Raw genomic sequence first — 24,721 nt, forward strand, 5'->3', positions numbered from 1 at the left:
CTTTTGCCAAAAATAAATAAATAAATGAAACCTGTGGCTTTCCAAAATGCAAAAAGACGTGTGCTGCACGTGTGCTGCTCCACTAACAATTGTATAGCATATAGTTTACTAATACGTTAGCTTGTCTATCAACAGTAATGACATACGTATACCACCATAAAGATTCAATAGACCAGCCGGTTACTTCAGCAGGATGGAGTCAAGAGTGCAGTCCCTGGAATGAATAGAGCATTTAATAGCAATGTCTGAGGCCACACTGAAGGCCATAGAAGAGCCCTTAGCTTACTGTGAGTTCTCTTTAGTCAGAATTCAATTAAACCCTACAGCTGGTTCTTAAAACCTTGCAAGCATGCGTCAGTGCCACAGGGAATAGAGGGATAGATTAAGGTTTTGTCCTTAACCTAACAGTGGCCAAACACTGGGACCAAAGTGAGTGAGGTAGTGAGTGTGACACACACACACACACACACACACACACACACACACACACACACACACACACAGAGAGAGAGAATGGCTTCAGGTTGTTATTCTGTATGCTGAACTGAAAACTAACATTATAATTTACACAATAATTCTTCCCAAAGCAAGAAAATAAAACTAACAATCCCCACAATGCCTGCAACGATAATAATGATCTTTATGTATTACTGCACATTTAACAGTGATTTATTGCGTTTGAGGTACAACTATTTCTGATATTTATAATGTCTACAATCAAGCTTTTACTTGAGTCCTGTTGCCTGTTTTTTAGGCTGTTGTAGATATTGTGACAGTTATCTTCCAGAGGATTTTGAATGGTCAAATATGCCCAGTTGCCCTTAAGCAGACTACATGACAGAACTGTGAATACTATCAACTTTGCCCTTTGATCTTCTTGGTGTCTGTCTTTCACATCACAAAGACCACAGAACTCTCCATGAAAGAAAAGGAAGCAATTTTGGTTGCTAAAAAAGGGAGAATGTAATCACGCCACAGAATGGAAGGTCTATACAAAAAAAAGAAAAGAAATGAATTAAAGAAAAAATTATTTGGGATGTTTTAAAAATGGAGAATCTACTGGTGTAGAATCTGTGGCCATTTTAAAGGAAAAACATAATACTGGGTAAAGCCACATATGCTCAATTGTTAAACAGTCTCAGTTGTTTAGTGGCACTGATTCCATAAGGTGTCGAAAACACTCCTGAGAGTTTAGTCCATTTGGACATGATTGCATCATGTAATTGGTGCACTCACACTGATACTGTGGAATGCCATGCCATCCCATTGCAGAGATGCTCTGTTGGATTCAGATCTGGTGACTGAGGAAACCACTGAAGTACACTGAACTCATTAAATGGCTGATGCTTTGTGACATTATTGTGCTGAAAATAGCCATTATGACACAATAAGAGAACCCACTCTCATGTTTCATGCTGTTTACACCAACTTCATACCCTCTACCATTTGCATGTTGCAATAGTTTCCATTCTTCAGATGTGCAGTGTCATTGGATCTGTTCCATCGGTGGTCTCGGATTCCTGGGGCGTTCTCCTGTTTCAGCCCATCTATCTAAAGATTCAATGTCTTATATATTTTTAGATGTTTTTTCTGCTCACAATGGTTGTTAATTGAGGTTATGAGTGTTACTGTAGCCTTCCTGCTAGCTCAAACCAGAATGGCTGTCCTCTTCTGACCTTTCTTATCAACATCAACAAGGTTGTTTTTTGGACCATTATATAAACTCTAGGGGTTGCTCTGCATAAAGATAATCAGCTTCTCAAATACTGCATATAAGGCTGGCTGGCTCCAAATATACCAAGAACAATGTCAGTCAGATCACATTTTGCTGCATTCTGATGTTCGATATGAACATTAACTGAAGTTCTTAATCCTTATGTATGTTTAGGCACCGTGCGACTGCCATGTGACTGATCAGAACATTTCATAACTGAGCAGGTGTACATGAATTGCTGATAAAGTGTCTGGTATGTGCCTGCATGTGTCCGTCAGCAACTGGCAGAGAAAGACGGCTGAACTGGGTCGGACACATGACAGTGACCTGAACCACTCTGCCAACACACGAATAGTTCATCAGGAGAACCTTAACCTGGCCAAGCTAACTCCGCATCTTAAACGTGACTGAGTGAATAATAAGTGAAGTTACACTAGCGGGTCACAAATTCTCACACTATTTTAGACTGCTCATCAATATAACACTAATATAACATTAACACAAAATAACATTAATTTGACAACATATTTCTAATTTAGCGATGGGTGACTAGGTTTAATTATCTTTGTGCTTTTTGTATAACTGTGTGAAGAGATCTCAGCTTGTAAGGAATGGTAAATGTATGTTTTAAAATCGAGCCCAGTAGAACAGCTTCTAAATAGGTGGAGAAAGCCCTGCTGATGTCTGCACTTATACCTACTCTACCTTATGAGCAAAACCACCAAAACCACCAAGAATTACACATGACGGAGACAAAGAGGCTAAAACCTCATATTAGAAGACAGAACCTTCCAACTTTTTTGTCGCCATGTGCCAATTTAACAGCACTATTAAGGCTGATTGAGTTTATTTTTAATTTGCCGATGTAGGACACAATTATTATTCATGTTTAATTTTTTTCTCAAAGGGAGGATAACATCTGTATCAGACTGAGGCTCAAAGCCCAGGCTAAAGAATTAGCCTTTTCATGCCAGACTTTGATCTTGTCCCAGATCCTCACTTCCTCCAAACAGTGAACTTGGGTGGTGAATATTCTCTGGCCTACAAGCTCCATTGATTAAACCTGGCCTCGATAAGCACTTCTTTGCTAAATGGATCGTCACAAGCTCCCATTTGATCATTAAGTCTGCAACCTTACCCCATTACCATTATAAGTAACCACAATGCCCAACTGCAAACGCTTTGATTTTATTTTAGATTTTTCAGTCATTAGAAAGAATCAAATGATCTTTTCAGATGCATACTCAAACATTACAGGTGTCTTTTGAAAATAACAGCACAAAAGCAGCAAGGAGCAGGGCATTCAATTCTGCAGTAAAAAAACCAAAAAAAAACAAAAAACCCTTCCCCTCCCACCACAGCCTTTCTTTTCATTCACGAATGTCTAAAAACCTACATTGACTCAACAAATCCAGCCCCCCATTGCAAGTGCAGCTCTGCTGTTGAAAGTCTTTTGTGCACTTCATTCTGTCTCACACAATCAGCCTTGTTCAGGGAGATGGGGGAGAAAGCATTGATTTCTACCTGAGAAACAACCAACAATGGCCTTTTGTTGGCAATGATCATCTGCACACACTGAAGGTCTCACGGTTCCTGCAGACGTCTGCTTGAGTTTCCCCCATCTTTTGTGATGCCCTTTTCTGTTCATAGTTTGATTGGCTCACCTCAGATTTAAAGCCTTCACTGGCGGAGAAATATTATTCACGCATAAAGAGCTTCACGGGAAGGTTGCTGTACTGGTGTTACTGAATTAAATGTTATAACATATCCAACAAGAACAGCTTAGAGAGAAACCATGAACATTAAACAATTAAATACAAAATGCAACAGCTTTCAGTCTATAACAGACCCGATCTATAAAATAAGAGTTAACCCTTGCTCCTTAATGAAACAAACTTGTAATCCATATCCAGAATAGTTAAATGCTTGTCATTAAAGAACATTGGTTGAGCAGTTATAATTGCACTCAAGGATTCCTGTGTGTGAATGACAGAGAGATTAGCATATTTAAAAACTGGCCTAACTATGCAAATTTTCTCAGAATTTTAAAAAGCACAGGCAAGCTGATAGTATGCTGTCATTATGTGTTATTACCGTACAGACCAGAATGCAATGCAAGCATGCTCGACGTTTGTCTGCCACCCACTATACCACCTCCACTACACACACACACACACACACACACACACACACACACACACACACACACAAACACACACACACACACACACACACACACACACACACACACACACACACACACACACACACACACACACACCTTTCATGCTGAAAATGACTGTAACTAATTTTGATGAAGGTGTGTGTGTGTGAGATCCTCAAAGCTTTATTTAAAGCCAACTCATTTTATTTGCATAAGAGAGGAAGACATTGTGAGAGATGGGGGGGGGGGGGGGGAGAATTAAAGTAGATTGATACATCGTCCTACACTTTTCAGTTATTTAGACTCGTCTTGAAAGACGAAGCTTTTCAAAGAAAGGCAAATTCAATTGTGATATGGGTGGAATTCTTTGATATGCGAGCATTAAAGAACTGTGTCAACATGTAAAATTAATCCCAACCATTGGCACTAAACGCCAACACATTTTCAACATGCACACTTTCCCATTGAGCTGACATCTCTACTTAAACCAAAACGTGCCTGTGTGCTAGTGACATAGTAGAGGCAGAAAAGGCTTCTTCACACCATATTTCCTAGCTGGTGTGATCAGCTTTAGCGCGCAATGAATCTGTGCTGTGTCTAAGGGATTCTTGCAGGAGAGTCCACAACTCCATAAGTAACATGATCACAGCATCAAGACAAGGCCAACAGGCCCTTCGAGGCTGCCGCTAGAGTTAGCAGCTCTATCTATGACATTCAGCTTAATCTGGTTTCAAGAAGAGGAAGTCTGTGTGTTTGTGTGACATTCACCTCAAGTTGAATTTTCAATTCTGTTGAATTTTGCTACATCTAGTTTCACAATACACAATTTTAACTTGAGAACCTGTGACAAAATATGGTTAGATCTGTGTGGTGTAGGGTAGAGGTATGTGTAAGGTATGGTGGAGGTAAGGTGTGGGGACGAAGGTAATGGGTTCAGTACCATCAGTATGATGCATTTTGAATCTGCTACTTTTGCAAGCAAACTTTTGTTCTGCAGCCATGATAAGACTAAGATATCATAGCATATCATAACGTCAAAGTAGCGTATTATACCACCAGTTGTTTAGGTCTCAGACTATCACCTAATCCACACCATCATGGGAGATGCGAGGTCTATATATGTTCCCTCCAAGCCATATGAAGTCTATATGAAGGTTTGCATTGCTTTGCATGGCTCTGACTGACAGAAGATGGGTAGGTCTGTCCTCCATCCCTGAGGGCAGAGCCACTTACGTTATCTTGGACTCCCAGCCATGGATGATTGAGACACCATTAACTTGAAGTCTTCATCTCTGGCAGTATTCATACTTTGTTTTCTCACTTGTTCTGTTGAAACATGTTGTGTCAGTTTAACATATGTATTTCCACAAATTGTGTGTGTTGTGACAGATGTATACAAATATAGAGCAAAATAAAATGCTGTGAAAACAAATGACATTCACCCTTCATAATAATAAAGATAATAACAGCAGCAACATGCTTTTTATCACCTTGGAAGTATATGAAAGTGTTGGTGTATCACATTAATTTGGGTCCCAAGACATAGTTTATGTGAAATGTTTGTGTAGATTCAAAATATCAGCATAACAGGAACTCAAGTTAACTCCAAAACATTTCACATTTCTACAGTGGTGACTGAATTGATAGGAGAACCGCCCAGTCCACTGGGTCAATACCTTTGCCAGCATGAGAATCCATATTAGAATTGATTTTATGTGCTAGATATGTTACACATACAAGAAATTTGTCTTCATGAGGACACATGTAGCAAATGGAACAGACTGCACTCTTTACAGATATACAGATATATAAATAAATGTAGATAAAAAGATATATGATAAAATGTAGGTATAATACCACTGATGTTTACAAAAGAATACTGAAAATTTTCATATAAGTAACGTTTGATGAGGCATATGATGCACTACATTCAGTAGTTTATTACCAACTGAAATGGATACTCGTACATAGTTATAGCTCTGACTTGGAGGGTAAAAAAATGATACGTTTGAGTGGTTCAAAGCAGTGGAGACATACTACAAAGAAGGGAGTGCTAGTTCATAAGTGCAAGCTGTCCAGTGTGGATAACGAGGGCCACAGCCGTGGGAAAAAGCTGCTCTCCTTGTACATGGTTGTGCCGGCTTCTGCTTGATGAGCAAGTTGGAGGAGGTGCTGTCCAGGCAGAAAGGGGCTGACTACTGTTTTGTCAGCATGCTTCTTGACTCTGTTGTGTACATCTTGAAGAGCTGGCAGACTAAACCAGATGATGCCCTCTGCAGACCTGCTTATGCACTGACGTTTGGCTCATCCCTTTGAGGCAGGAGTGTCAAACCAAATGGCTACGGAGGAGGTGAGAACTAATTCAGCTGTTAGATCCGGATCTTCAGAACCTGTGGCAGGCTGATTTTTTTCATCTGCCTTAGAAGAACATACATTGCAGTGCTACTGTGGCAAGAGACTTTGCATTGCCCTCCCACGTCAGGTTTCTGTTCACCATGGTGCCCAGAAACTTAAATAACTCCACAGTCAAGAGCCTATGATGCTGAGAGTGTATACAGAGGACAGTCCAGGTCCAACGTCTGTAGTCATCTCTGTGCTATTTAGCTATTTAAGGAATGAACCTGGACACAGACTACTTGACTTCCTTGATGTGGGCAGACTCGTGACCCTTGGTTACAAAGGTGACCACAGTGATGATTCTTTGGAGGTACCGTTGTTTATGTGTAGGTTAAAAAGACAGGGGTGAGAGAACACAGCTTTGAGGTGCACCAGTGCTCAGTCTGGGGGTACATGGGTATCGGGGGTGTTGAAATGTTTTAGCATGAACTGGAGAGCCAGGTTCATGTTCTTTGACAGATTGTTATTGACAGGTTGCTATTGTGGCTATGTATGCAAACTGCAAGGGATCCAACGAGATCTCTGTGATAGTTGTCAGGGAGACTAGGACATGGTGGTCAGACTTTTGTGACTACAAATGCCAGGGTGCCTGAGCTGTAATTCTTGTCTCTTTATGGACTGGAATTATAATAGGATGATTTGAAGCATATGGGAATAGAAGACAGAGGACGGAGAACCAGTTAAAGGTGTCTTGTGAGACTTGGTCATTCTTCACATTCTGACCTGAACAACCTGTGAACATTGCTACTGATGCCGAGATGAAGGAGTGTCAACCCTCAGTCCAGCAGGGTGGGAGTGAGAGGACGATCAGATACGAGATGATTTGACCATACCCCCAGACCCCATATGGGACAAGCCCAGAATGTTTATGTCTGGCTCCACCCCTGAGTAGTGGTCCAAAATTCCAAAGTTTTCTGTACTTGGCCATTTCCTTTTGGCTGGTAACAGAGATCTATTGAGCATAATGAAGAGAGTAAGCTTTCTGGAAAGATTGGAAACTGTTTCATTAGTGGTGTTCTCTGCCTCCACCTTTACTCCACCGCACTCTCCAAAGAAAACAAAAAAACAAAATAAACGTCCAAGGACCATAGACCAAAATGTACACAAAAAACACACAAATAACAACAGAGAAAAACACAACACGATCTGCTCAACTACCGTAACACACACACAAGAAATCCTTCACCCCAAACTAAACCTTACCACCCACATCTGTGGAATACACCAGAGGTCACACATTAATCATTGCCCTGGCTAACGAACAGTGAACAGCAATGTGCAGTAAACTCTAAACGCCACATAGAAGTATATAAGAAGGGTTAAGAAAAAGGTCAAAAACTACAACAGCCAAGTGGCTGGTATAAAGGAATACCAAATCACTTGCGAGTGCCTTGGTCAAAAGTGAGTGCCTTGCTCAAATGTGAGAATCTCACTCAAATGTGAGTGCCTTGCTCAAACATGAAGGCCTCACTCAAATGCGAGTGCCTCGCTCAAAACGTTGGTCAAACTCATTCTGGTCAAACCCGCTCCTGCTGTTCTTATTCCTCAATCACAGCAGTCTATGGTCCCCCTCGCTCCACTGTCTCCATCTCCCACCCATCGTGCCCCACGTAAATGCTTAAAGCAACAAGCCATGAGTGCCTGTGCATCACAGCGATTTCTTCAAGGCTGAGGAGAGGACAGGCAGGGCATGTCGTGCTTTATGAAACTGAAGGAACACCACCAGTAGGCTGAAAAAGGTTTTTCTTCATTTAAAATCAAATTTTAACGACCAACCAAATCAGGAATATTATTGTTTAGCCTACGGAGCATCAGGAAGCAACACGTCCCAGTGCACAGAAACCTGTGTCATGTTTTCAAGATGCATGACTTTTTATATTCCACAACAAATCCTCTGAGGCACTGATAATCTCACCGCAATCATGTTCAGGAGTTTTAATGAGACACTTATATTTTTATTATTATTTACCAAGCTTGTAAAAATGTACGGTGCAATTCAACTAGGGCCCATGATGGTGACTTGCACTGGTGCGGTACCAGAGCAATGTTTGAGAAAACACCAGTGTTCCCATGTCATGAAAGCCCATTTTTCGGTCTGTGTCACTATGCACAGCTCACATCCTCTGCACCAGGAGAACCACTTCCACTGTAACAGCCTCTGCTCGTTTGTTTAAATCCTAGCTGAAAACAGCAGAAATCTTTAATAACCTCCTCATTTAAAAAAAACTAAAGAACATTATTTAGCAGTGTTTCTGGCATTTTACTACATAGAAGGGAATGCTAGTATAGATAACAAACACATTAGTCAAATGCCATCAGTGCTAAAGGCCATACTGCCACCCAGCTACAACATGCACTAAATCAGGGGTACTCAACTGGCGGACCGCGGTCCGGATCCGGACCCGAACGCAGTCCTGTCCGGACCCAATCTCATTCCTGATTAACTGGATACGGACCCAAAAAAAACCGTAGCATTTATTTCAGGGCTATTGAAAAAACACTCCGTCACGAGTGTTACGTTCGCCGCCGCCCCCCCCCCCCCCACACGCTCAACAACTTACGTTAAGTCATGACCCAGTTTTATACAATTGTTATAACAAAGGGTAAACAATTGGTGGTTACCATGGCAACAAGATTGGTTCGCATGCTGGGCTCCAGACAAAAAAAATACTCAAGGAGCCAGTAGGTCCTAAAAGGAAAAAATCAGGCACCAATAACCTTTTCTAGGCACCATAATAATATACAAACTAATAAGCATTGCAACACTCACATCAGATCAGCTATTATTTATGATCTCTGCCATCCAACATGACTGATGTCTCTCTCTTCCTTGTAACTGTGGTTAAGTTGGCTTCATGGTCGCATATCCAGTATTTTAAATGTACTACTGTCACCATCTACAAATTACCATAACATGGACGAAAGTGGTGGTCGTAAAGGCCCCAGAGCACTGCGCACTCTGTTTTTCTGCAACAATTCCAATAGTTTTTTAATGATCCTACATAAGATAAAAACAAGTTGTATACATATTAAGTGCAGATTTTCTCAAATATTTCAATAGCTTTTAAAATGTCCATCATAAGAGCATAAACCAAGTTATAGTACATTAAGTGCACCCTAATCAACAACCTTGTTTTGTGGACTTATGATGGACCGTTTAAAAGCTATTGAAATATTTGACAAAAACTGCCCACCACAAATTGTTGCAAGGTATAAATACTCATATTTTAGTTGTAGAATAAGAATATAAAAAAAACAAGAATTAGCATATTTTAGCACTTTTAACTTAAAGGTTATTAGGAATTCCTAATAACCGAACCTGAAACGAACTTTACCAAGTTTCCTAGTATGCATATGAGTGACTTTTGATCCCATTAATATTAACTTAAAACTATGTACAGTTGTCACGTGGTCCCGCCTCCCCCCTGTCAGTCATGTCTTTTGTTTTGTTCTCTGTGTGTTTTGGTGTCTTTTATTTTGAAATCCCTAGTTGTCTCTGTCTTCACACCCCTGCCTTGTTCTCCGCCCCTCGTTATTGCTTTCTGGTGTGTTTTGTTGGGTTCCTTGTTTGGTTGGTGTGTTTAAGCCTTGTGTTTGGTCTCTTGTGTGCGGTTAGTACTGGTTTTGTTCATGACTTTTGTAAGCTTGCTCTTTGTATGTTTTCTATGTCAGCTTTCATGTCACCTCTGTTCTTTGTACGAGTTCTGTTGTTTTTGTGTTAGTCATTTTATTAAAACACCTCAAAATCTGCATCTGCGTCCCCACCCGCTCAGCCCTCATTGTTACAACAGTTATAAAGGAGTGTGTCCTCTTATGGTCCGACAGAGATGTAGACTGTGTGAAATAATCCAATATATTTTGCTTTGCATTTTCAACAAGCTAACGCTTATATGGAAGCAAATCTGTGTCATCAGATTTTGAATTTGAAGCACTGATTTTTTTTTGCCCTGGAATTTGAAGCAGTGATTTTTTTTGCCCTTGAATTTGAAGCAATGAATTTTTTTTTGCACTGAAATTATGCATCTGAATTTTGTTGCTTTTGAATTTAATGCTTGAATTTTCAAGAACACGTTTTTACTTAAATAAATTAAATTGCAATGAAAAAAATTCAAGTTGCTCGAATTCGATTGGCCAAATTTGGCTCACAAAATACACGTTAAAAATTTCAGAAGCAAAAATACACGTTCAAAGAAATTCAGAGTAAAAATCCGGGACACAAACGACGAGCTATTGATTCAGTCTCCAATCGAACCAACATCCAACCAATCACATTATGCACCACTGGTCACGTGATGGCGGTGTTTTAAGCCTCAGGCGGACAGAGGGAGAGTTATGGCAGCGCAGGGGACTGGCTCCTCTTCGGTGAGTTTATTTACTCTTTTATTTGTCTTTTGTGGTGTTTTTAAGATTCAGTAAGAGACAGTAAACGATGTGCTGCACATCAGATGATTTTACCTCGCTCCAGTTTGTTTTCCTTCCACCAAAAAAGTGTGTCTGTCCGTCGGTCCACACTGTGCTTTATGATAATTATTATATTTATCATGAAATCATTACATTCATTTATTAATTCCTTGCCAGACGAATAGCTGTTTTCCTTCTGAGCTGTCTTCATTAAGCAGGGTAATCAGCATATTTTAGGGCTGTATCCCTGGTTTAATGGTTAGCACAGAGGTCTTTGGACAAAATGGGCATTGGTTTGATGCCCACGACTGACAGGCAAATTTGAGTTCTTTTTTTTTTTTATTAAATCTTTCTCTCCACGTTTACCTTTGGATATGGAATTAATATTTTCATTTTCCCTCTCTTGTTTATTACTCTAAACAGGTAATTGGATGTGTCACAAGGCAGATCATTATATATATTTATACACACACACAGACAATTTATATGTAAACATCTATTTAATGTTTGTGTCTGCTTTAGGGTACGTGATGATCAAGGAGTTGAAAATGTGGACGTTACACGCTTCATGTTTACGGTCCGTGGCACTGGAAGAAGCAGCTTTATCTGGAAAGGTTATTGCAACTAAATAGATACTTCTAGTTTAAAGCTACCACCTCTCAGATGCCATGAACTTGTAGAATCCAGCTGCTACCTGGAGTACTGTAATATGCAAAATTTATTGTAGTATGTCATATTTTCATAGGGTGTGAAGATATAAGCCCCTTTTCCACATGCACGATAGCCTTTCTGAATGTTATCCCGAAGGAACTGTATGTGTGAGCCAGATAAATTTGTGCCACACATTACCAGACATTGTACTAGGCAGTGTTGCCATAGTGATTTTTAAACAGTAATCCGACTACTGACTACTTCATTAAAAAGTAACTCAGTTAAGTTACTGACTACTTGCTTTTAAAAGTAACTAAGTTAGATTACTTTTAGTTACTTTCAGCAGAGGCTGATCCCCCGCCCCATAACATGAAATTGACTACCAGTTCTCCCAATACTCACTTTATTGACATGTATTTTAACCGGAACATCAAAAATGACACTGACATTTGTAAATTTTTTCTTGAAATAGGCTTACATGTTTTTAAAATAAAAAATAAAGTCTTAAGAAAGACTTAAGTCAAGTCTTTCTTGACTTAAAATATAAAAAAAACCTCTTACGTAAAAAAGTAATACATAATAACCCCCCCCCCCCCCCCCCAAAAAAAATAGAAGTAAAATTCACTTCATTTAACATAAATACTTATAACAATAAAATAACATACTCAGAATCAAACGGCACTTAGGCCTATGTAAATGAATGAACATGTAGGCCTATATTAAACATCCCATTGAACCTGTAGTTGTCTAACATTAGAGCAGCAAGAAGTGGTTCTATGAAACAAAAAAAAATCAGTACAAAAAAATCAAAATACTCTTCACTTATTATTTAAATACTTATTACAAATGAAATGCTTTTTTGACTTCATTAAATCTAACTTACATACTTCTTATAAAAAATAAAGTAGCCTTTCTTGACTCAATTTAACAAACACTTCTTTAAAAAAAAAACAAAATACAACAGACATTCTTGACTCCATGCATTTAACTCTGATTGCATTTATCTATATGAATTACGGTAACACAAGTTATATTGAACATCTTAATGAACCTGTAGTTGTCCCGCATTAGAGCAGCAAGGAGTGGTTTTACAAAACAAATCAGAACAAATCCCTGTATCTATATTCATCACTTCGCTTGCATTTATGCGAGAAACTGTGGAGTGGGGCAAGTAAACCAGTGATTGTACCTCATTAACAGAAGCTTCTCGAACCTCTGGTCAGACAGTCTATTTCTTCTCCAAACCCCCCAGACTGAACAGACGCTCCACAGGAGCACTGGATGGGGTTGGAGTGTTATACTTCAAGAAGATCTTCTTTATGTTTGCAAACCGATGCAGAATCTGAAGATCATGGGATGAACTCAGGTAGTTCATGACTTCATTTTCTGCAGAGTAGGTCTCCTCTGGCTCTGCCTCAAAATTGAAAAAGTCCATCTCACCTTGCTCCCTCCTATCTGCATCTCTCAGCCATCTGAGTTTGAATTTTGGACAACTCACAGCTGCGAGAAGGGGATCTCTGTCGTCCAGGAGATCAGCAAACCGGGTCTTGACCGCCTGAAAAATATCATTGCTATGTTTAGGATATGTGCAATAAGCTGTGCGTCTGTGTTTCTCTTTTTATTCTGTTCTTTTGTACTGTGATGTAAATATCCCATTTATGTGTGTGTATATTTATTTATTAAATAGCACACTGTTGAACATAATATTGGCATAAGTTAATATTTTGAATCTCACTGTGAATGTGTATAGTGTAAATTGTAGACAGTGAATAGTGGAACAGCTTAAATGTGGATCATACCTCCACTATGGCATCTGGAAGGCCTGCAGTCATGCTGAAGAGGGCATCTTTCACAGCCAGGGTCCTCTGCATAAGGACTTCCAATGTGGGTAGTAAAGTCCCATAAGGACAGTCCGCTTGTAAAATGTCAAGAGCAACATTCAGAGGCTTTGTGGCAGTGCAGTACTCGTGTAGGAACTGGTACTCTTTGTCTTTGAAGCATTTTACTCCCAGCTTGGTGCACAGAGTATTCAGCTCATTCATGGGGATTTCTGTAACTCTTTAAAGCATCGAAAAATGAGTTCCACCTTGTAGAGGTTGGTACCAGGAGCTTTCTTTTACTAACTTCCTCCACTGCTTCTGATGCGCTGGTACACCTACTTGCTTTTGTCCAAAGAGCTGACCATTTTGCTGTGCTGCTCCTGTAAACAACCTTAATGTCTGCATTAAATGTTAAATATTTTTCCAAATCGTTTGTGGAAATGAGGTTGATTGTGTGTTAAGCACACCTGTGGTGTGGAGGAAGCACAATCTGGGCCTCGACATCACTCTCATGCTCAGCTGACAAGAGTTCTGCCATAGGTAAAAACATGACATCATCTGTGTTTGGCTCTTCCTCCATCTCATCATCACTAGACACAGCCTGGTAAACTCGAAACGCCTTGAGAAAGTTCGAGCCGTTATCAGTCACTGTTGCAACTACCTTGTTCACAATCCCATACGCCAAGTGGATGTCTTCAATTTCTTGACCAATGACATTATATGTGTGTCTCCCTCGTATTCTTCTGCATGCTAATGCTGCCTTTTTGCGTTCTAACATGTCTCTACTAAACCAGTGTGATGTGATCCCCATGTAACTTTTATTATTATCTGTCCAAATATCAGCTGTTGTTGACACAAAGTCAACCTCATGTAGCGCAGCCTTCATATTTGTATCCATCGTTTCATATTGCTTGTCCAGGTAACTAGAAAAGCATGTTCTGTGAGGCAGCTCAGTATCATTACTGGTAGGGATCTTAGATACAATGGCACGAAACGATGGTGAGTCAACAGTGTTCACAGGCAGCATTTCCTCAACCACATAATGCCCAACCATCCTGTTCAACTCCGCCCCACTTACTGTTGGTTTTACACCAAAATCCAGCTTCCTTTGCTTGCTAGGTCTGGGACCTCCTTCAATTGTCTTTCGTAGCGGGCGGGACTTGCTCTGATAGCTTCGTTGTGCTGTGCTGTTTGTCCAGATGTTTTTCAGATTTGACGTTGTGTTTTTGAAGGTAGACAGCACTCTGTCGCCAGCACAGAGTGTACAACGGACCTTAATGTTGTCATCCTTAAAATCATAAAATAAAATCAAAATAATGCCTGTATTTCCAGCTGCTAAAGGCAAACCTCTCTCCTTCCATATTGTTTACATCTGACTTTGGCGCCGCAGAGCAGAGATGACGTACCGTAAGAAATGTGTAGCAAAAAAAAAGAATAAATAAGTATAACGTACGTTCCCCCAAAATGCAGAAATAGTAACGCACAATGTTTTAGATAAGTAACTTTAATCTGACCACTAGTTTTTAAATAGTAGTTGCGTTAGACTACTCATTACTGAAAAAAGTAGTCCGACTACTACCGGCTTCACTGATATTAAGGGCAGGCATGAAGTCTAGGTAATGTCCAAGTGAGTTTTGAAAAATTTTGTAAAACCTTTTCTTAAATGTAATGGGAACTAGTCCGAAACTCTTTTTCAGAGCATGTGCTCGTGAATGAACTTGAGTAGGTTTAAATTTCAGTGGAAGTTTCAGAAGTTGAGAGCAAGTTGTTTTGTTTTTTAATAATTCTTTCAATTTGATCATATTCCAGGATCATATTCTAAGCTGTGGTGAGATCTATGGGTAGCTGTAACAAGCATCTACTATGATGTTGGACAGGGCCGGCCCTTCCATTAGGCAATATAGGCAAATGCTAGGGGCGCCATCTGTCCAGGGGGGCGCTCGCGTGCATGCGTTTTTTTGTTTGTTTGTTTGTTTACAAATGAACAATTAATAAATGTGAAAACAAGCAAAGTCCACATAATCATAATTTCATTCTTCTTCTTTCGGCAATTCCCATTTAGGGGTTGCCATAGCGGATCAAACTCCTCCATCTGGCCCTGTCCTGAGTGTCCTCCTCTGACACACCAGCCACTCTCATATCCTCTACCACTGCATCCAAAAACCTCCTCTTAGGTCTACCTCTCCTCCTCTTGCCTGGAAGTTCCATCCTCAAGACCCTCCTACCAATATACCTCTCCTCCCTCTCCTGTACATGTCCAAACCATCTCAATCTCGCTTCTCTAACTTTATCTCCTAAACATGCTACATGTGCTGATCCTCTAATAAACTCATTTCTGATCCTATCCTGTCTCGTCACTCCAAATGAGAATCTTTTGATTATGATAATCATAATTTCATTCTTTAATAATATTAGTAAAATTAATAATTATTATAATAACACACAAAACCTATCACCCCCACCCGCCCCTGCGCGCTCTGCGCACCTCGTTACTGTTTCTCTGGGGGGAAAAGACAACGCCACAGAGTAAGTGACATCTGCCCGCAAAGATGTCAAAAAGGCAGAAGTCCTCTGGTGCCCAGGGTAGAAAAAGGAGAAAAATGGAGGATGAAATGCAGCAAAAAACCAGAAGTAATATAATGGTAATATGTGGTGAATTAACACTATACCAGTGGCAAACTGTCAGGGCATTCAAGGTCTTCTCTGAAGGTCCATTGATCTTCAAAAAGATGCTTTATCTATTATATGTAATATATGTTAATAACGCTTCACCAATAATTAGTATTTTTCCTCTAAATCGGCTTTCAAATCCACTTTTAGTACTTGTGCTGAGAAAATAAACTCAGTGCTGAAATTAAAAATCAACCAATCAGAATATTTTACATCGTTGTTTCTAGGTAAAACAGAGAAAGGACCTCCCCCAGGACCGTCTGTTTATCTGTCGCATACCCTTGCCTTTTACATTAAGAGAGCTTTTATTATGGATTGGCAGTTTAATCAACCAATCATATTTTGAATTAGAATGGTGGGGGCGTGCTCCAATGGTCTCAGGGAATTCTCGCTGGTCCTCGTGCGTCAGTTCTGCGTGGTTTGTGCCTCGTCAGCTGTTAGCTCGTGTTAGGAAATAAGCTAGCTCCTAGCCAGCACTGCCGTGAGGTTTTACAAGCGGAAAGGATGGAATCACAGGATGTTTATAATGGATAAGTGTTCAGCTATTAATAATTTGCTGGCATTTGTGAACAAATTGTGATGTTTGGACTTCTAACTGACTGGCAATTGGTGATTAAATGATGCAGAAGTTATGTAGGTACTTTGCACATAGTACACGCGATGATGACAACAGTGGTGTGGGCGTGCTTTAATACTACGGTCATTGGCTCTCATTTTTATTAGAAACAAATCCAAAATGCTGCCAATCTGTAGCAGTGGTGTTTTTCTTTGAAACCAGCTCGCTTGACTCACAACTAACACTCAATCGTCATTGTGGCTTTTTCCCCTCTGTATGATCTTAGTGAACACCGCCACTACATAACTAATCAGTGAGCTCCAACTGGTGACCCCACCCACAGATATTTTTAATGGATGCGCAAAATGTCTTAAATGCCCATTTTTCAAAGTACATATTTGGCATGTTGCATCACGTCACGTGTTCAATATACTGCCACAATTTTACAATGCTGTCATCATACTGCCCAATCCTAATAGGTGCTATTATTAGCTTATATATTAAATCACACATATGCTCCTCTGTTCATTGCAGATGCACTTTTGAAATAATAATGTTGCAGTAGGCAAATTGCCCTGATTTGCACTGGTGGTAGTTGTTGGTTTTAAATTATTTATTTATTTATTATTATTATTTAAAAGTTGTTCTCTGCACTACTTTATGTAAAATAGTTTTAAAATATTTTTTGTGCAACACCTTTATATTTATTGCTTGTTATACGGTAATATTTAAGTAATTTGCTTTTTATTTGTTTCTTTAATAGAGATACAATCAACCCAATGATTGATGATGCAGGGGGTACCAAACAAAATCTCACCTTGGGCACCACATTGGTCAGGGCCGGCTGTGATGTTGGATTAGAATTTTTTAACGCGTATTTTGTGAGCCAAATTTGGCCATATGCTTAGCACAAAAATTTCAGCTCGGCTCCACTGCTTCGTGAGTCACGTGATCGGATTTCCGCATTTGTTGATGGTCAGAGACGAACATGTGAGTGGGAGCTACAGCATATCGTTTAACTTTTAACATACAAACTCAAAAGAAAATGGTGGATATTTTTCCAATGACAAAAAATCCTCACCCATAAGAAAATTATGCTGTTGTACCTGTCACCACTGGCGAGTGAAATAATTATATTACTTGCAAATTAATATTTATGGTCACGATTCTGCAGTCTGGAGCCCTGGCATGTACCTCTGTCTTTTTTTCCAAGATAAAAGACTAGTACTAAATTAGAAGAGTAGCCTACTGATTTTTTTTACAAGCTGTTCGCGACCCACCCAGAACGTGTCCGCGACCCACTTTTGGGTCGCCACCCACCAGTTGAGAATCACTGTTTTAGTTCATTATGACTGACATTTTTCAGCCAGCTGCAGACTGAAGGTGCTTGGGGTTCAAGGTATACTGTGGAATCCGGATCACTGGTGCGTTTCGTGTTAACGTTACGATGTGTTTATTGTCCAGCTCAAGTTGCGGACTGGAAAATGGATCGGTAAGTGGATCGGCCGCATTCGCCCGATATCCGATACGTGAAATTATGTCAATATCGGCCCCGATACCAATATTGTATCGGATCGGTCCCATTTTGAAGATTTCAGTAAAGGGTTCAGTAAAACAGACATCATGTTGAAAAGGCCTTGTTGATCTTGTTGATTACAAATAGTTAAATCAGGAGGTCAAAACATGTCAGGTGATTCTCAGAATTGGAAAAGAGAGGGGTTAGGTAGAGTTAGTGTGACCTGGCAGAGTGCAGAGAGGAAGTGCAGCCCTTGATCAAGACGAGCCGTGTTCACGTGAGTACTGGAGCAGCCGCTGATTAAACAAGTGCAGGCCATGAGCAGGCATGTCTGTAGGACGCGCCAGCTGCATGATGCAAACTCACAAGTATACTGAATTGGTAGACAGGACCAAAAACGATGGTATGGCTATCCAAGTAAATGGTGTGCTAAATAAATTACAAAAGAAAGAAAGAAAGTGTAGTCTGTTTCTGCTGCAGGAAAGCACTCTCAGCAGGAAGCATGCGGTCTGAAGGGTTGGTCATGCTCGTTCTCACTGAGGTGATAATGAGGCACAGGGCATATAAAGTGAAAGGTAAGCACTGCCCTGAGGCAGCCCGCTCTGGCCTGGATCAATTGCCGTTTGGACCCGGTTCTGCAGCACAGCATTTGCTCAGTTTGCTGAGATACAGTATCTCTTAAAAAACAAACAGGACAGTTAGTGGATTAAAAGAACCTTTAAAATCAAAAAGATTTTTTTTGAATTAGAAAATAAATTGTGCAGTAAAGTCATTTTCTTCAAAATTTTGAAAATGGCTCATTAAATCTCATTTTTGCCCTGGAGGTGTACTCTGGATAATGAGAAAAAAGAACCAAATATATCTTCTATTAAATGAAATATTTATAATAATAATGAAGCTCTTTCTGTCTTTCCCAGTATCTATGTCAATGCAAGGGTCTCACTGCACCTTAGCTCTCACTGCAAATCTAGGGGAAGAGTCCTCAAAAACGCATGCATACAAGAACATGAGAAGGTATTTTGTTGGGTTGAGGGGAGAGGCAAAACCCCAGCAACCCCCAACAGATATGGTCCGTTTATGAAAAGCTACACATCTGCTTCTCTTTAAAAAATAAGATTTCCATTTTCTTGAATGTTCAGCAGTACCATGATCCTCTATATGAATCTGGAACCATAGTGATGAAAGCATCTTACTACTGTCATTGGCTTCTCTTTTGGGCCTTTATCATGATCTGCAAAACATGACAAAATGATAAAATGCCATGATGAAAGGATGTTCAGTCTTAGAGAATTCTGAGGAGATTAAATGCCATAATTAACAGATCATTTGCATATTAATCATTGAATAACAAGCAATGAATTGAATATTCATAGAGCCGTTTGTTGACATTTTGTTATTATGAATATTTGCAAATCCTCTGTGCCAAATGACCAAAAGTCAGATTTTTTATAAATAAGACAACAAATATGATGTAAATCACTCAAAAACCAGTCAGATGGAAACTCATTGGAGACCAGTTCACATACCAAGTCTGGGTCATTTCAAGTTTTCTTCCAAAGCTTCAAGGAAGAGAAAAGATCTCTAAGGTGGTAAACCTCACAGCTTCTGACTCATAACTAATAAATGAAATGTGTCTAGTGACAGTTTTAAGCAGAATCAGAATGCCAAACGACTCCATTGGACTGCCCATCACTCCAGCATTAAGGCGAGCATGCTGTCTTTTCACTCTTGCAATCTTCCCCTTGTCCGTTATTCCCTTTGGTGCCGTTCCTTTGTCAGTGCTGTTTGTTCTCTCTTCTTGCAGTTGGAATAAAAGTTTCATATAGTTCTTCTTTCTTCCTGCAAACGAAGGCAGCAGTTTGGACGGACATCTGAGCAAAGCCGGGATGATAGAACTGGGTCAGAATCAACATCATTTGATTGAGGGAGAGGGGTAAAAAGAGAGATACAGAGAGAAATAGACATAGAATGAGAGAGAGAGACAATGAATTGGAAAGGAAGATTCAACCATTACTAATGGTGTGGGTACGCTATGGTACAAAACAGAAAATAGTATATGGTTGTACGTGCTGTTGCTACTTGTTAGGAGAGAAACCAAGCAGTCTCCCATGGGTAACTTTCATCTGAACTGAAGATTCACAAAACGGCCCAATCATACGAGTAAACAAGGCCAGACAGACCTGTAAGTAAGCCAGGACTCCAGCCATCTGCAAGATAAAATACAAAGAAACAGCTTACAGGAAGTCAGTGAGGAGAGTTGCTCACTTCTTACTCATACCTCCTTCAGAGATATTGTCTGTGTTGTAGTTAAACATATATGATGTCGATCAGGGCACCCCCTCAACACCCTTCCTGCTGCTGTTTCTCGTTTTTTCTACACTTGAAGCATCTGAGCGGTGTGTCAGGTTGGAGTGTCTGTTTGGGTCAGCGTGTGAGCAGGCTGTCAGTTTACAGAGGGCGGGGTGGCTGGGAAGCAGGCTACAGTAGCCCATAGGGGGCAGAGCAAAGGCCTGGAGAAAAGCCAGCAGGGACCCTGGGCACGTCAGACCTGACTAATGATACCTCAGGCCTCCGGACCATTGTTTGGCTGACAGAGAGGTAATTGAACTGTAAAGACAGTTCAGATCGACTGTCAATTCCACATGCAATTCCCTCATCTCCCCCTTGAGGCACTCTTATTCTTGTTGTAAATGTGTCCGTTTAGGGTGTACTCACACTAGGCACGGTTTGCTGGTTCCGTGCTGGGGCCCGGTTATCCCCCCTCCCCACTCCCCCTCTGGCCTGCACTTACACTGGCTTCAGCAACCCGGCCCGAGCACGCTTACGTCATCACAACGCCGCTTTATTTGGAAAAATGCGCGCTCGCACAAAACTATGGAGTTCACAATTCTCTTTTTATTGTATTTTTGGAGTCGTTTTGTGAGTGCAGAAACACGGTGCAAGCACAGATTTATCGATAATTTAACACAACGATTGTCTGCTAATCGCTTTGCCGCTATGACTGTTTAACGTGAGCATCGCATCACTGACGTCATGTTCGAGTTCCAGCGAAATGAACCAATCACACGAGGCACCAAGCAGGCCCGGGCACGGATAGCGCTCACACTAGAAGCGAACCGTGCCCGAGTCCACATGAATCGTGCCCTGGCCCACCTCTTCAAGCGGGCCCGAGCACGGTTAACTGATCCGGGCCTGGGCACGGTTGGAGCGCTCACACTAGCCAAACGAACCGTGCTTCGGCAGGCAACCGTGCCCGGGCCCGGATCACAGAGCCTAGTGTGAGTACGCCCTTAGATTTGCGTAGGTATGTATGTGAGCGCTATGAAAACTGTGTTAGGAAAAGAAGCATTGATTCACTGGGCATAAAGCCTGTGTTCTAATCAGGTTTTAGGTGATATCAATCTGTGACCTTTTCCCTTAATAACATATTTATGCACAGCTTAATCTCCCAACCTCTTCCTCTCTCTCTTCTCCCTCTTCCTCCCTCTCTCTCCTTCTCTTTCTGATTCTCACACTTACTTATTCAGACACGGAGTAATCCTTTGTTTCTGATTGCAGTAATTATGATAGAAATCTCAGCTCTAATTTGAGGTAGGCGAGTGTTCTACTTTGATTTTCCCTTACATCTGGCTATGGTTGGATTTGTAAATGTGAGGTTCTGACTACCATGAAAAATGTTTGTTGTAAATAAATAAATAAATAAAAGGCTAGAAATGCATGTATATACTCTACATATGAATGCTGTTTAATTTCAGTTTATCTAGGCTTCTACAAGAATTCACCTAATTTGAGTAATTACACTAATTATGCATTTAATTTGAATACAGATCATTTCCCAGTACATTTTTCTTCTGTTTCTTTGGCACGAACACCAGACCACATTTCATCCTTCTCAAACCATTTTTATTAAGCCTGTTTATTATCTTACTTACAAGGTTGGGAAGTTGTTTTATCATTCAAAGGTCTTTTGCATCATTTGTAAATAATAACAGATGTAAAAATGTCAAATAGAATACTGTATAAATATATATATATAATATTTTTGCCATTTAAAAATACTCGAAATTATCTGTGGAGTATAGTAACAAAGTTGAAATATATTATATTTTCGACAAGAAAGAACACACAAATTAAAGAACACACATTTCCAAGTTGAGATGAAAGAACTCTGGTCATGTCTGCTAGGGACTAGGTATCTCTGAAACTTTATCCTGAAAGCAAAAATGCTTCACCATGTAATGGCTTCCCTTAGCGATAATGTGCAACCCTAAAGTTTGGTTTGATCAGCCAGTTTATGATCGAATGAATACTCGTAAAATGACTGCCTTGTAATCAAAGTAAGGAAAAGCAGGCATTAGGCTGATCTTTTTATGACATTGTACAGTAATTGGCAGATTTGTCCTGGATTTGTCCAGGACTCTGTACGCCGGTTTACTTTGTGCACTATAACCCTCAGCTGACATACAATTTGATTTCTCCAACAGCAAAAAAATAATTTTCTCCACTGCAGCTGTGATACCCACAAAGTATCGTCCACGATCCATGCAATCTCATAATGTATTATAACCTTCTGCCAGAGCCTTTTTAAAACCCTCCAGCTTGGTGATATAACCAGCAGCAGGTATTGTGTGATGATGAACTTCACTCAGGATAACTAGCTACATACCATAGTAGTGGTCATACCTCACATAATGGATAGGCATAGATACAACAGACAGGCACAAGCCATGTCTTCTTTTGGTTCATCTTTTCAACCTCTTACAAAATAAATGCACAAAATTCTCTTGCTACCCTAGTAGATTACACTGGTACGCATTTTTAAGTGCATGAAATTAAATTAAATGTGAAATTAAATGTGCCGTATTTGTCAATTGTGATTTTTCACCGCAATCAAAATTTGTCCTCCGCATTTACCCACCTGTGCAATTAGAACACACACACAAACACACACACACACACACACACGATTACTAGGGGGCTGTGGTGCACACATGCCCAGAGCGGTGGGCAGCCCTAGCCCGGTGCCCGGGGAGCAGTTGGGGTTAGGTGCCTTGCTCAAGGGTACCTCAGTCATGGTCTCAGGCCTGGGAATCGAACCCATGACCCTCCAGTCACAAGACCAGTTCCCTACCACAGGACCATGACTGCCCCAGTAGGTGCATGTTGTAAATTGCTTTATAACTGTAGCTATACAGTATATGTAGGAAGTTACAAAATGGCAGATGCATGCTACATAGATAGGTATGTACAAGTTGAGCTTCTTGGCATTCCTCATCATCAAGTTGCATATTAGCATAGTTGCCCATTGTAGACTAAAACTGTTAGGATAATAACCTCTAAAAACTTCCTCTGCTCTTGGAATATCAAATACGATTGTTTTATCATACATTGGTCATATACAAACTTTTCAAACTTTTTGTTTTGCTCACATACTTTTTCATATATATTTCTCCTTTTATTAAATAAATTGCAAACATGACGCTATATGACAAATTTAGATTGCATTGGGAAGTAGCTTATGCTAGTATTACAACATATCCAGTTCTCAGTGGAAGACTATATAAAGCCATGTATTACAGAAAAATATGAATATATTTTATACGTATTGTAGCGCTCACAACTATTTCAAGAGGCACAAGTCATGGTGTTTTCTTTTCTAGCTGTTGTCAGCCACACAAATAGGGTTTCACTCTTATTTCTCTCTACTCTCAACCCCTAGCATAAACATACCCATACACACGCACACACAATTAGACCTTCTCCAAACAATAAATCCAATGCAACAATGTTGGAGAGACACATTCTCTGAACATGTTACAGCACTTTGGAAAAGCCTCTCTCTCGCTCACATTGCACATATATATTAGTGGTGGGCCATTATCGAAGTTAACGGCATTCAATAATGTGACACTCTTATCAGGCGATAGAAAAAATATCGCCATTAATCTATTCTTAAAGTTTGGTTGGGAACTGGGTCAAAATAGGTAAGCAAACTATGATGACTTTGACCTTGATAGTTTAGCTCAGGTGTATTCCTAACCAAATTGCACAGTAGGGGGCGAGAACGAGTTTTCAAACCCATGAATGACTACCATACCACAACAAATTGCACATGTGCTTACATGATTGCAGCCATGAAGCCGCCAGGTTTGCTTCATGGAAAATTCATTTTTAAGAAGCTTCCTAATGGAGACATTGACAAGACTAAAGTTGTTTGCACCTTATGCAACGCAGAATTAGTTTATTGTAGGAGTTCTACCAGTCTGAACTACCATTTAAACGCAAAGCACCCGTTTGCTAATGCTGCTAACGCTGGTCAAGCACTGATGCTGCCCAGGGAAAGAGTCGCCACCAAACTACTCTGAGTGCAATCGAGGCAAGGTCAGCGCAGCTCTCTCAAACAAGTTGACCAATATCTTCGCTCAGTGGATTGCCACTAGCTGCCGGCCCTTAAGCATGGTTAGAAACCCTATTTCAAAGACTGACTTTTAGTCATTACTTGGGTAGCACGCATATTCTGAATGATCCATGTTAATCTAGATTAATCTAGAGCAGTGGTTCTCAAACTGTGGTACGCGTACCACTGGTGGTACGCAGAGCACCCCGTGGTGGTACGCCAGATGAACTCGGAAAATAAAAGATGCTTTGAGGTTTTTTTTTTTTTTTTTTACACAACACATTTTTTTATTAAAACAGAATTATGACAAGTCCTGAAATTCAGAAACTAAAAGGGATTACTCGTATTATGTGCGGAGAAAATGTCGCTAAACAGTTCGACCTGGTGCATCTTTCAAACGACACGGTCACTCGCAGAATTGATGAAATGGTGGAC

The 24,721-nt window shown here is 40.2% G+C and overlaps 1 protein-coding gene and 1 long non-coding RNA gene across 2 annotated transcripts; one reads left to right on the plus strand and one right to left on the minus strand.

The window, feature by feature from the left end:
- Nucleotides 1-10,501: 10,501 nt before the first annotated feature.
- On the plus strand, nt 10,502-12,702 carry LOC143522477 (uncharacterized). Its single transcript, XR_013133011.1, has 3 exons — nt 10,502-10,637; nt 11,199-11,290; nt 12,580-12,702. It is a non-coding gene; the product is annotated as an uncharacterized LOC143522477 (long non-coding RNA).
- On the minus strand, nt 11,949-15,804 carry LOC143522476 (uncharacterized). Its single transcript, XM_077016198.1, has 2 exons — nt 13,127-15,804; nt 11,949-12,882 (listed from the first exon to the last, which is right to left on the minus strand). Exons 1-2 carry the CDS (start codon nt 13,367-13,369, stop codon nt 12,556-12,558), a joined length of 570 nt encoding a protein of 189 aa, XP_076872313.1. The 5' UTR covers nt 13,370-15,804; the 3' UTR covers nt 11,949-12,555.
- Nucleotides 15,805-24,721: the final 8,917 nt, after the last annotated feature.

Source organism: Brachyhypopomus gauderio, chromosome 9, assembly GCF_052324685.1.
Source record: "Brachyhypopomus gauderio isolate BG-103 chromosome 9, BGAUD_0.2, whole genome shotgun sequence".
Taxonomy (NCBI): Eukaryota; Metazoa; Chordata; class Actinopteri; order Gymnotiformes; family Hypopomidae; genus Brachyhypopomus; species Brachyhypopomus gauderio.

What these genes read in the sequence shown, in the direction of transcription:
- LOC143522476 (XM_077016198.1), bottom strand. Translation starts at nt 13,369, where the DNA reads ATGAATGAGCTGAATACTCTGTGCACCAAGCTGGGAGTAAAATGCTTC. An exon ending in TTCCAGATGCCATAGTGGAG is followed by an intron (nt 12,883 to 13,126) that starts GTATGATCCACA and finishes GATATTTTTCAG; the next exon opens with GCGGTCAAGACCCGGTTTGC.